The sequence below is a fragment of the Lygodium microphyllum genome, chromosome 9 (assembly GCF_053477565.2).
Source record: "Lygodium microphyllum isolate KBCC chromosome 9, Lygodium_microphyllum_v1.1.10, whole genome shotgun sequence".
Classification (NCBI taxonomy): Eukaryota; Viridiplantae; Streptophyta; class Polypodiopsida; order Schizaeales; family Lygodiaceae; genus Lygodium; species Lygodium microphyllum.
Window position 1 is genome coordinate 163,571,250 of NC_141143.1, and position 13,080 is coordinate 163,584,329.

A 13,080-nucleotide genomic window follows, 5' to 3' on the forward strand; every position below is an offset into this window, starting at 1 on the left:
CCCTGTTTAATTAGCCATTAGAATGTACTTGCAATGTTGATTCCCATGAGGAAAAAGTGAATACTAGGCGAGTTTTGAAGACAATAGTGAGTTGACCCTCCCTTCCTGATTATGATCTTGAAGATGTGCACAACGCGGCTTGAGGAGAAACTTTACACACCACCCCTCGAGTCTCGGAGCCCATGCAATTTTCAATTTTAGGTGCAAGTACATGCCCATTGATAGATCTTGATAGTAGTACACCAACAATGATCAGCCCTATTCAGAGAGCTATAAGTGGTTGAAGTTCCATAGGAATAATATTGGAAGAGATGCAAGACATCTTATGTTCTCTAGATACCTATAGGTGATCACAGTTTCACAAGTTTATATAGCATGTACCTATCATTTCATAGGTCTTTCTTGATCCCTACAGGTATTCCATAACCCTCTCTATGTTGCTACAGGGGTCTACAAGGGTTATTCTCACATAGAGAACTCCCACAAGGTCAAACAAGGCACTTACAGGTTGTGGACAGGGTGCACGAAACTCTATTCAACACTGAAGATCTAACTACATAAAAAAATTTATTGATCCATATTGAGAACCTAATAGCTCATTATGAAGAGGGATCCTAAGCTTTGATTTGAATCAAAAAGTTTGTCGATCCAATATCGGGATCTCAAGTTATTGCTAATTTATTGACAATAGATAGAATGAGATGGCACCCAGACAGCATCTAGGGTGACACTATTTATCATTGTTTCACCCAAAGTCTTCAACCCAAGTTGAATTTTTTTTTTTAGCTTTCTATTGAGATATTAAGAATCGGGATTGGAGCTATATTCTAAGAGAAACAAGGGATTTATTGACAAACAGTTTACTACTGTAGCATTGTTTCTAATGGCCAAGAATAAGGAAAAAGACCCTATTATAGAACCAATCAATGAGGGTGTCAAAAAATTTCAAAGGTATCAAAATTATACAATTGAAGCCAATAATTTTGAGCAAATAGATGAAGACTTAAGCATTGGGGTTGCTAATAGCACACACCAAGAAATGGAGGATACACATAAAGTACATGCAATGAATGATTACGTGTTACTGTCTAAAGAGCTAGGACATATGAATGATGGTATTTCCAAGGATTTGAAGACATTGAATGAAGGCTTAATATATATGAATCAAGGTTTATTTCAAGGCATGGCACAAGTAAATAAGGGTACCAATGATCTGTAGCAAAGCAACAAATCTTTATTTCAAGAACTCATTTCAACCATAAGAGAAATTGGTAGTAAGAAACAAAGGGAACCTCAACCTATTGAAGACCCACATACAATCCCTCTTGTTAACAATTTATCACATCCAAACAAAGAAAGTTCTCAGTCTGTTATACATACTTTTGAAAGAGGTGAACTGTCAAAGGTGAGGGGTAACTACCACTCTTCACAAATTCATGGCAATCATACCACAAGGCCTCAGTTCAACAGCCCAAAAGATGGTCTTAGACATGAAGGGGAACAAGATAGCAATCAATGGGATGATGATTATCACAAATGCGACCCCTTCTACAAGTCTTTTTACCATCATCCCTCTAATGTGCAAAAAGAAAATGCAATTGACAATCAAGTTCATGAAGGTGGAAGGAATGATGGGAGAAGATTAGTCCATGATCTCTCAAATAAAGAGTAAATTTCAAACGGTCAATCCTCATCTCATGGTTTTGGGCAACCTACTTTTAGGCAACACTCTTGGAAAAAAGATTCATAAAAGCAACATTCTTATGGACAACCATCTTACAATGAAAAGAAGTATCAGGAAAATATCAACATCACTAATTTCAAAAGGGATAACGCTTCACCTTCGCAATAGGAGGAATGGATTAATAAGCTTAAATTGTACTTCACCCTTTATCATTGAAGTGAAAAAGCCAAGATTTATTTTGCTACTCTTCATCTTGAAGGTTATGCCCATACTTGGTGGCAATACATACGCAATATTGAGCAAGAATTTCTCACTTGGGAGGAGTTCAAGCAAGCAATGATTGATGTTTTTATTTCTCCTTTGAAAAAAGAAAGGCTTCAAAGAAGATGGTATGCATGTGCTCAAAGAGGGATGTCCGTTAGAGACTACTCAAACACCTACTTAAATCTCTCTATGTATGTTGAAGGCATTTCAGATTTTGCTAAGCTGACTAAATATATTTTTGATCCTAATCCTGTCCTATCATCGAAGGTGGGAGCTCAACAACCAAAAACCTTGCATGAGGCCATACAATTAGCTGAAATATATTCTTTGAAGTATAAGAGATGCATGAAATTTCCAAGAAAGAAGTTTTGGCAATAACTTTTCCAATCAACCTACAAAATATGGGCAAGTTCTCAGCCCATCACGAGACACTTTTAAGCAAGAAAATAGAGGTTATAACAATCATAATAGTTATAACAACCAAATGTCAAGTTTCCCTACTGTTTATGCCTTTAAACAAGGTGAAAATTATACACAGAAGTAAGTGCAAATTTTCATAAATGTGACCGAGACAAGAGGCAATTTTCCAAGGGCTGAAAGTGCTTCTAAATTGTCTCAAAAATATTCTAACATCAACTTCTTTCCTGACAATAAGCTTAGGGAAATGCATGCTAGAGGATTATGTTTCAAATGTGGGGAGAAGTGGTCCCAAGACCATAAGCTGATGTGCAAAGCCAAGAGTTCTAAAATCAATATGGTAATCACTCAAGATGTGAAAGTTGAAGAAGAAGAGGAACAAGAGGGCAATTTACTACACGTTGATGCTTATCCAATGGTGAAAGAAATTCATGAAGAAAAGGATGCCACTAATGAAAGATTCTATGATCCTATGGACGAGTTTTCATTTGATCCAGGTGGCACCAATGATTCTTATTATTCCTTGTGTGCCATTTCACATGATGCATGGATGGGATACAAAGGGAAAAGTACACTTGGACTCAAAGGTATTATTAATGGTAAGGTTGCACATATACTAGTAGATACGAGCATCACTCATAGCTTCGTCAATACTAAATCTTTGAGCGGGCTGAAGTTGCTATCCATTGACATGGAATCATCCTTGTGGATACAAGTTGCCAATGGTGCATATGAGTCTAGTAAAGAAGTGTGTCCATGTACTCCAATTGAACTATCACCCTCTTGCACAATACGGGTGGACTTGATCTCTTTGGATATGGGGCCTATTGATGTTGTTATCGATTGTAATTAGCTAAAAACCCTTGGTAAATTTACTTTAGATTTGAAACAAATGCAAATGGAATTTAATTGGCAAGTGCAACACATTGAATTGAAAGACATATACCACAAACATATAGAACTCATCTCCATGAAGAAATAGCGAAAGGAAATTAATGCCAAGTCATGCATCTTCACTCTTTTGCTTGCAAAAGTAGATGAAGAGCAGCCACCAAATCAACCATCTTCTTCTCTAAAGAAAAGGGATCCAAGATTGGAAGAGCTATTGGAGGAATACAAGGATTTGTTTTAGTCACCATCATCTTTGCCTCTAAAGCGAGAGGTTGACCATCCTATTGACTTGTTGCCCAACACAAAACCCATCAATAAACATCCCTATTGCTTGTCCAAGTTTGAGAGGGAAGAGGTGGAGTGACAAGTTGAAGAATTGCTACAAATGGATTTAATTTAACCAAGTCAATTACACTGTTTGTCTCTCCCGTACTCTTAGTCAAGAAAAAGGATGGATCATTTCACATGTGCATTGAGTATAGGGATTTGAACAAGTCAATGGTCAAGAATAGGTATCATATTCCCCAAATTGATCATCTTTTGGATGAACTTAAAGATGCAAATGTCTTTATCAAAATATATCTTCGTTCGGGTTATCATCAAATTTGAATGAAGGAAGGAGATGAGTTCAAAATAGCCTTTAGGACTGAAAGGGGGTTATACAACTTCTTGGTTATGCCATTTGGGCTTTCCAATGCGTCCACTACTTTTCAAGCCCTCATGAATAAAATAATGCAGTCCTTCTTGTTCAAAACAATCCTTGTTTTCTTTGATGATATCATTATCTATAGCAAATCCAAAGATGAGCATTTGAAGCATGTACAAGAGGTCTTTAACACATTAACAAGACATACACTTTACCAAGATGACAAAGTGTTCATTCATAGAAAATAAAGTGGAATATTTAGGCTATATTGTGGGAGAGCAAGGCATTAGAGTGAATCCCAACAAGGTGAAATATACTAAAGAATGGCCTACTCCTAGTAATGTGACTTCTTTGAGAGGTTTCCTTGGATTATCGTCTTTCTATATGAGGTTCATCAAGAATTATGCTCATGTGGCAGCTCCATTGATGGATAGGCTTAAAAAAGAGGTTTTCTTTTGGGATTCCATAACTAATAAAAGTTTCAATGAGCTGAAGTCTCTTTTTATTTCACGATCTATCCTTGTATGCTTGGATTTCTCTAAGGAGTTTATCATATGTGTAGATGCTAGTGGAAGAGGAGTTGGGACTATTTTGTGTCAAGATCATGGAGTCACAACTTATGAAAGCCAAAATCTTGATGAAAAGGAGCATCAATTACATGTTTATGAGCAAGAGATGTTGGCAATATTGCATGCTATTAAAAAATGGCATCATTATATCTATGGCAACCGTTTCAAGATCAAAAGAGATCATCCTACGCTAAAATACTTCCTTTCACAACCAAATTTGTCTCCTAAGCAACGAAGATGGTTAGCTACTCTTCAAGAATATGACTTTAAGATATCCTATATGGTTGGAGAAAATAAGGTGGTAGCAGATGCCTTATCAAGAATGTGGACATGTTATATTTCTACAATTTCAATTATGCATAAGAATTGGATCCATAACATTCAAGAAGAGTATTTACTTGATGAGCAAGTATCCAAAATAATGAAGGAATTGTAGCAAGGAAAAGGAGAAGAGTATCCAAATTATAAGTGGCATAATGGTCTTTTATGGTATCAAGGACGAGTCTTCGTGACTTCTCAATCATCTTTCAAAAACTGCATTTTGTGAGAGATGCACTCTTTACCTTTAGTGGGACATCATGGTTTGTTCAAAACATTTAATAATATCCATAAGAGCTTTTATTGAAAGGGTATTTAGAGAGAGATGTTAAAGACTATATCATGGGATGTCTTCCGTGTCAACAAAATAAGGATTCCACGCTTCTACCTGGTGATTTGCTTCAACCACTATCTATTCCTCATGGGAACTGGACTGATATTAGCCTAGATCTCATAATGGGATTGCCTATAACAAAACACGGGTGGAATAACATTTAGATGGTGGTAAACCAATTGACTAAATCAGCCCATTTCATCCCAACCAAGGCTCAATTTACAGCAAAGCAAGTGGCTAATCAATTTATGGAATGTATCTTTAAGCTTTATGGAATGCCAATGAAGATTATGTCTGATCATGACACTAAATTTATGGGCAACTTTTGGAGGAGTTTGTTCTCTTCTATGGAGACTATTTTGACTCCTACTACAGCTTATCATCCATAAACAGACGAGCAAACTGAAAGGGTCAGCAAATGGCTAGAGGTTTACTTGCGTCATTTTTGCCATGATACACAATGCATGGGACCATTGGCTTCATCTTGTGAAGTTTTGTTACAATAATACTTATCACATGAGTATTGAAATGTCTTCTTTTGAAGCATTATATGGCTACAAGGTTCAAGTACCTTTGACATTGTTTCATAATGATGTGAATCCTAATGCTCGTGAATAGTTTGAAGAAGATGGAGGCTCTTATGAAGTAATGCAAGGATAATATTAGAAAAGCTTAAGAGGCAATGAAAGCTTATGCGGATGAGAAAAGAATACATGTTTAGTTTGACAAAGGTGAATGGATTTTCTTGAAGATTCCAAAATCCCGTTATGATTCTCTTAAGGGAAAACATAATAAACTTGCTCATAGATATTATGGTCCATACCAAATAATTAAGCGAGTTGGGGATCTTACCTATCAACTTGATTTACCTTCAACTACACATATCCACAATGTCTTTCATGTATCTCAACTCAAGAAGTATGTTGGCCCTAAAATCCAAGTTCTTGAAGAATTATCTCCCTTTGATGAAGATGGTTTGATTGTTTATGAACCTAAAAAGATTGTTGGTAAGCAGGAGAAGGTTCTAAGGAACCAAGTTTTTGTGGAGTATCTTATAAAGTGGAAGAGTTTTCTTGGTAGCATGCTTCATATTTGAAAAAATTTCCATGGCTTTTTCAAGAGGATAATTCACTCATTGAGTAGTAACCAACTTGCTGCAATAAATTTATGTGCTGAAATTAATTGCTTTATCTTCATCAAAATTCAATATTGATGGCATGGCTAGATACTACATACTATCCTCTACATTTCTATAGCTTGCACATGGACATTGGACACCTACTTCAAGGTATGGTCAATTTTGTACTGCAATTTATTTTGAACAACCTACAACAGTTTATTTCCCTTACATCGACTTATTTGTTCTTCTTCAACATGGAGTTTTATTTCAACATGATTTCATCTATTTCAAGCTATCCTTATATTCATCCTTGTATCCTGTCCCAAATTCAGTTTTGCCGAGATGGCTTGTAACAGAGTAAAACTATATTATTGCCTTAGCCTATATTTAGCCTACTAGGGTTATGTATAAAAGGCTAAGTTATAACTTGCCAATGATCTTTTTGTCATTTCTAACATTTCATGTTTGAGGTCTCAACCTCCCACCATCTAAAGGATGCATACTCTTGGCCACCATAGCATTGGGATGCATACCATGCTGCAGCCTCTCATCAACTGATTCTCAACCATTAATGGTAACATGATTTCAACCCAGCCACCTTGGCTATGGTTTCTTAGCACTTTAGTCTATTTTCTTGTATTTCCAATTTTATAGTTTGTTATGGAAATTAGCTTCTTTACAACTATTGGACTCCTTTGAATGATGAAGCCAAGGTGTTGAACTATTCTTTGAGCCAAATGTACAATAATTACACCACGATTGCCCAAACTTAGATACAAAACCACTAATTTTGATCAACAGAACCAAGCTTTGATCAGCACACAATAATTTGCAACAAGCTTACAAGAGCAAATTCTTGATTCAAGAAACACCCATAGTGCATGATGATAAACCAGCAAGAACCTCAAAATGACACAACCACCCCCAAATTTGTCAAGTCACTCCACAGTAGACTGATATGATACAAATGCTTTTAAAACTACACTATGATCCTTAAAATTTAGCCACATTTTTGCAAAGTATCCAAAAATAGCAATATGCACAAACATATACCAATGCTCATGCACTAAGAATAAAAAGCAAGCTCTCATACCCATTGTCCATGAGTAAAAGCAACCTGGAATGAATAGGAAGAAACCCTAGCAATGTATCGAACACATCAAAGGATTTGGTGGGAGAGAAGCTCTCTAACAAACCATCTAGGTTAAAATGAACAAAAAGGCCCTAGGTACAAAGCTGACCTACAGCCACACACCCCTAAAAGTAGGTCCCTCATAAAACTGCTCCATGACATCACCCATCACTTTCCACTTTTCTTTCTATATATGCCTACAAGTCACCATCTAGTAATACAAGATGAATCCCTTCTTGCCAAATCAATGGTCTACTGTTGATAAAACCCTTAACCATGGTTAATTTTTTACTCAAATCACCTTATTTCAATATTATTACTACATGCATGCTCACCCTAGTCAGGTTGGTGTTTACCAACATGTACCAGCTTGATCCGTTTACAAGCCACGAGCAATCCACAAAATCCTCCCAAGCTAGGGAGCTAAAAGGGTACAACGATCCAAATATCCTGACCTTAGTGACAACACAAAGCAAATCAAAAGCTAAAATATAAGGAACAAAAAGTTGTAATATAGTGACAATTCACCTTCCATGGTTCTGCCATTCCATACTTCAAAAGTTCAGAAAGCCTCAATAAGTGTGGCATAAAGGGGTCCCCCTTTATGAGATTAGCTTCAAGATATCTTCATCATTGTCATTCCCAACTTTGAAAAAATACTGAAGCTTGTGACATGATTTTCTTGTAGTAGCATGGGCTTTGAAACCTTGTGTGAGCAAATCCTTGAACCTGGAGCATATTACAATTATCCACACAAAGGTTCCTGTAACCAACCCAAAAAAGGGGGCAAAAGATGCCTTTTATCCCAAATGAATACCGCCAACTCCTGATATCATCCATTGTTACAACATAACCCTCATTAGTGACATGCAGAGCTTCTAAGCCTCTTTCAACCAGGTGGTTTAATTGAGCCATTCCCTATAAACCAGACTTCTCACCAATTAAAACGTTTCTCAGTAGCCTCTGATGATGCCATGTCAGTACAATGCTAATTACAGGCAAAACCACTCCCAAAAGAGAACCAATTGTGCTCCTTCATTCACATCTTCTTGATGCATTTTGCTGCATGCTGTTGAACTTGTAAAGGTAGTGCTGCTAAGGTTCTCTTTCAGATTCAAGCTGGCTGAAGTCGAGTAGGTGTCATGGACCAACTCAACCGCCCGTGTAGTCAAGATCCATCTCTCTGTCTTCATCTCAGATCTTTATTGATCCTTGTGTACAGTTGAATCCTGCTCCTGGACTCCAGCAACTTTTCTCTTTTACCCCATCAAGTGGATGAAGCCTTGATGGTGGAGCGTGCTGAGTTTCTGAAAGTGAAATGCAGAAAGGCAGAAAATAGAGAAAATTTAGATAAAGAGTTCTAAATCATATCACCACATGCTCATCCAAGCCAATTCTCGGTAGTCTAGCAAGTAGCAAACTGAAGTAAAGAGAGAGATCCACAATGGCACTGAAATCACCAGTATTCCTCACAGATCCACTTTCCATCCTCAAAAATGTGGATGCACTTTGCATATTTGGCCTGAAATTTGCACTTCTCCATCTTCAAAATGAGTGAAGTAGATAAATGGCAGTCACCACAAACATGCATATTCTTTGTAACACGTACAGGTGTACCTGCGGTTGTATTTATAAGACCGCATGCAATGGCCAACTTCTCACTATGACCACAAAGAACATCTTCCATTCCGTCATTTCATATGTCTTGTGACACCCAATGCATAGTGGGGAATACCCTTCTGCTAACAATTCTTATCCTATATCTTTAAGCTTTGCATAGATATGTTTGCTCTGGGGATGACTCTTATACCCTGCAGTAAATGACTGCACCTTTCTATCCATATCAGTCCACCAACAGCGTCCTGATATCTTTCATGCTCCATTTCTCTTTCTCAAATATTCAACCTTGTCTGCTTCCTTCTGAAAGCCAGCAGTTACATACATATTACTCATGCAGACATATGCTGCAGTGCATTTTTCATCCAGCTGTATTGCATATTCAAAGGCACATCTCCCAAACTCTACATTTACCCATTTTCTACAAGCACCCAACATAACCATCCACATCTCTAAAATTGGTTCCTTTAAGATTATGTTTATTGCCTTGTCAAATTGCCCTGCACGGCTGAGAAGGTCAACCATGCAAGTGCTGTGTTCTACAGTTGGGACAATGCAATACACGGTGCTCATAGTAGCGAAGTACATCAGCCCCTCCTCCACTAGCCCTGCATGACTGCAAGCAGTAAGCAAAACAATGAATGTAACACTGTTTGGCTCTACACACTCTGCTAACATTTTCCAGAATGAGTTGACAACACTTTCCACATTACCAAGCTCGGCGTATCCAAGCATTAGTGCAGTCCAAGAGACTACATCCCGAGCTGGAAGCTTGTCAAAAACTTCTTGCGCTTTTGCGAGCACACCACACTTAGCATACATGGTCACCAATGCATTGCCCAACACAATGTCATGAGTCTCCATTAAACCCAGGCGGCAAGCCTCGGCATGTATCTCTTCACCTTTCTCAGCTGCTCCTATGCTGCCACAAGCCTTCAAAATGCAAGCAAAGGTGAATGAATCTGGGGACAGACCCTCATGTCGCATGCGCTCAAGGCATTTCAATGCTTCATCAGCCCATCCATGCTCAGCATATCCAACTATTAATGCAGTCCAAGAGACTACATTCGGTGTCGGAAGCTCATCAAACACTTCTTGTGCTTGTGCGAGCGCACCACACTTACCATACATGCTCACCAATGCATTGCCTAGCACAACATCATGAGTTTCCATTAGCCCCAGCCTGCAGACCTCGGCATGTATCTCTTTGCCCTTCTCAAGCGCTCCTATGCTGCCGCAAGCTTTCAAAATGCAAGCAAAGGTGACAGCATCAGAGGATAGGCCTTCATGTCGCATGCGCTCAAAGCATTTCAAAGCTTCATCAGCGTGTCCTTGCTCGGCATATCCAACTATTAAAGCATTCCAAGAGACTAGATTGGGTATCGAAAGCTCATTGAACACTTCTTGCGCTTTTCCGAGCGCACCACACTTAGCATACATGCTCACCAATGCAGTGCCTAGCAGAATATCATGGGTTTCCATTAGCTCCAGCCTGTGGACCTCAGCATGTATCTCTTCACCCTTCTTGGTTGCTCCTATGCTGCCACAAGCTTTCAAAATGGAAATAAAGGTGATTATATTTGGGGAGAGACCCTCTTCTCGCATGAGTTCGAAGCATTTCAAAGCTTCATTGCCATGTCCATGCTCGGTATATCCAGAAATTAAGGCATTCCAAGCGATTACATCCCGTGCTGGAAGCTCATCGAACACTTCTTGTGCTTTTGCAAGTGCACCACATTTGGCATACATGCTCACCAATGCAGTGCCTAGCACAATATCATGGTTTTCCATTAGCCCCATCCTGCAAACCTCAGCATGTATCTCTTCACCCTTCTCAATTGCTCCTATGCTGCCACAAGCTTTCAAAATGGAAATAAAGGTGGCTGCATCTGGGGAGACACCCTCATCTAGCATCCTCCCCAAGCATTTCAAAGCTTCATCAGCATGTCCGTGCTCAGCATATCCAGAGATCAAGGCATTCCATGAGACTACATTTCTTATTGAAAGCTCGTCGAACACTTCTTGTGCTTTTGTGAGTGCACCACACTTAGCATACATGCTCACCAATGCAGTGCCAAGCACAATGTCATGAGTTTCTGCTAGCCCCAACCTGTGGACCTCAGCATGTATCTCTTCGCCCTTCTCGGTTGCTCCTATGCTACCACAAGCTTTCAAAATGCAAGTAAAGGTGGTTGCATCTGGGGCATGGCCTTCATCGCGCATGCACCCAAAACATTTCAAAGCTTCATCAGCGTATCCATGGTCCACATACCCAGCGATTAATGCAGTCCAAGAGACTACATCTCGTGCCAGAAGCTTATCAAACACCTCTTGCGCTTTTGTGAGTGCACCACACTTAGCATACATACGGACAAGGGCAGTGCCGACATATATGTCTTCTTTGAGCAACCCTGTGTTGAGAACATGTGCATGCATCCGGCTGCCTCGGCGCAGGTCCTTCTGTCTGCCACAAGCCTTTATCACCTCCACGAGTATGCGGGAGTCATGGTGCGCCTGCCGTGCAGTGCGCACCTCTCCATCTGTCACTTCCACTAGGCTTCTTCTCCTCGACTCCTCTCGAGCTCGGGGTGGATATCTCCACCCATCCACCCCTATTGTCTGCTTGTGCCCAAAGCCGGGGGACTTCAGGCCCCTCTGTGATTGATGCAAAAGCTGGATTTATTAAACTGTATGTAAGCGAATTGTACGACAATGAGCGAGGGGAGTAATTTTACCTTGCAGTCCTGACAGTCCCAGGATTGAGAAGGGTCCCTGAAGTACAAGTACTCCTTCCATAACAAGTCCAGGTCCCTGCATGCCATTCTCGTATTAGGGAGGTCCCTGCTACATAGCTCAACTCTATCTGCTGGACAAGAGCGGAGGCACGTGCAGGCACAGGAGCATCAGCATAGCACATGCACAGAGCCATAAAGGCGTCTGAGCTTTCATGGGATCAGCTAGCTTATTAAAGAGCTTGCTTCGTTTCGCATGAAGATGCATAGAGCTTATTAAAAGAGCTTTGCTTCTATTTGCATGAAGATGCATACAGCCTGCAAGCATTAAACCTTTCATAGAATCATCCAGCTTAAAGAGCTTCTGAAGGCGGGTCTTCTTGCAATTACATGAAATATACAACTGCTTTGTCCATAATTATGGCCCTTAGTCCATCAATGATCTAGATCTATATATGTCTGCCGTCGTCAAAGGTGGGATTAGTAAGAAACTTGGAGAGCATATCAATGAATTAAAACATTTAATCTCATTAGAAGGGAGGTTCGATCCTTGAGGACGTCCTAGTGGATTTCAAGCTCTACATGTATGAGGCCTTCCGAGGGTATCTAATAAACCACCAAAAATGGCACCATCTTTTCTTTAAAACACTATAACGAAGAGGGAAGCCCAGACTTTTCATGTTGTAAATGCAATGTCCAAGCAAAACCAAATCAAACGGCTCCTGTAATATTTCCGTTTGAAATATTACTAGACCAACCTCCCGCACATCGTAAATTTGTGAAAAGATTATCTCCATTTCCGGTAGTTGATTTATGATCGTACGCGAGAAAAGGAGTACTCCGCATTGGTAAATCGGGACCGAGGAATCATGACCTCTCCACTGGCAAAACGTGACCGAGGTTTAAATAACCCGCATAACCATAGGTAAACTCCCTCTTGGGAGGAGGTCAAGAGATTAATGTCATAATTAGTGCAAATTTTTTTATTTCCTTTCCCCAGCCGAAGCGTGGCTGAGGAAAGGGGATGGACTGAAGTAGGGAACTTGAGAGGTGGAGGGGAGATGAGCCATGCAGGCCACCACGTGGGAGGGTGTCCTCTCCCCCCTTTTCTTATATAGACCCCCTCTAAACGGGGGAGTTGGGGGGGCTAAAGGAGTCGGGAGACTGATAGAGGGAGGACCCTCCCCCTCACTTATTTAAGTAGTATGGTAATGGAGGGGCCGTGAGGAGGCCACGGTGATGAAGGGGCCGTGAGGAGGCGACGGTGATGGAGGGCCGTGAGGAGGCGACGGTGATGGAGGGACTGTGGGGAGGCTGCCGGTGAAGGAGGGGCCATGAGGAAGCTGCCGGGGCTGC

General features: G+C 40.1%; 1 protein-coding gene across 1 annotated transcript; it reads right to left on the reverse strand.

Moving 5' to 3' along the window:
* Positions 1–9,058: 9,058 nt before the first annotated feature.
* On the reverse strand, positions 9,059–12,212 carry LOC148031822 (pentatricopeptide repeat-containing protein At2g03380, mitochondrial-like). Its single transcript, XM_087685500.1, has 2 exons — positions 11,728–12,212; positions 9,059–11,647 (listed from the first exon to the last, which is right to left on the reverse strand). Exons 1-2 carry the CDS (start codon positions 11,812–11,814, stop codon positions 9,248–9,250), a joined length of 2,487 nt encoding a protein of 828 aa, XP_087541626.1. The 5' UTR covers positions 11,815–12,212; the 3' UTR covers positions 9,059–9,247.
* Between the last annotated feature and the right edge of the window lie 868 nt (positions 12,213–13,080).

Excerpts from the sequence above, each read along its gene's own strand:
- LOC148031822 (XM_087685500.1), bottom strand. The coding sequence starts at position 11,814 with ATGGCATGCAGGGACCTGGACTTGTTATGGAAGGAGTACTTGTACTTC. Across the intron at positions 11,648-11,727 it reads GGGACTGTCAGGACTGCAAG|AGGGGCCTGAAGTCCCCCGG; the intron begins GTAAAATTACTC and ends CATCAATCACAG.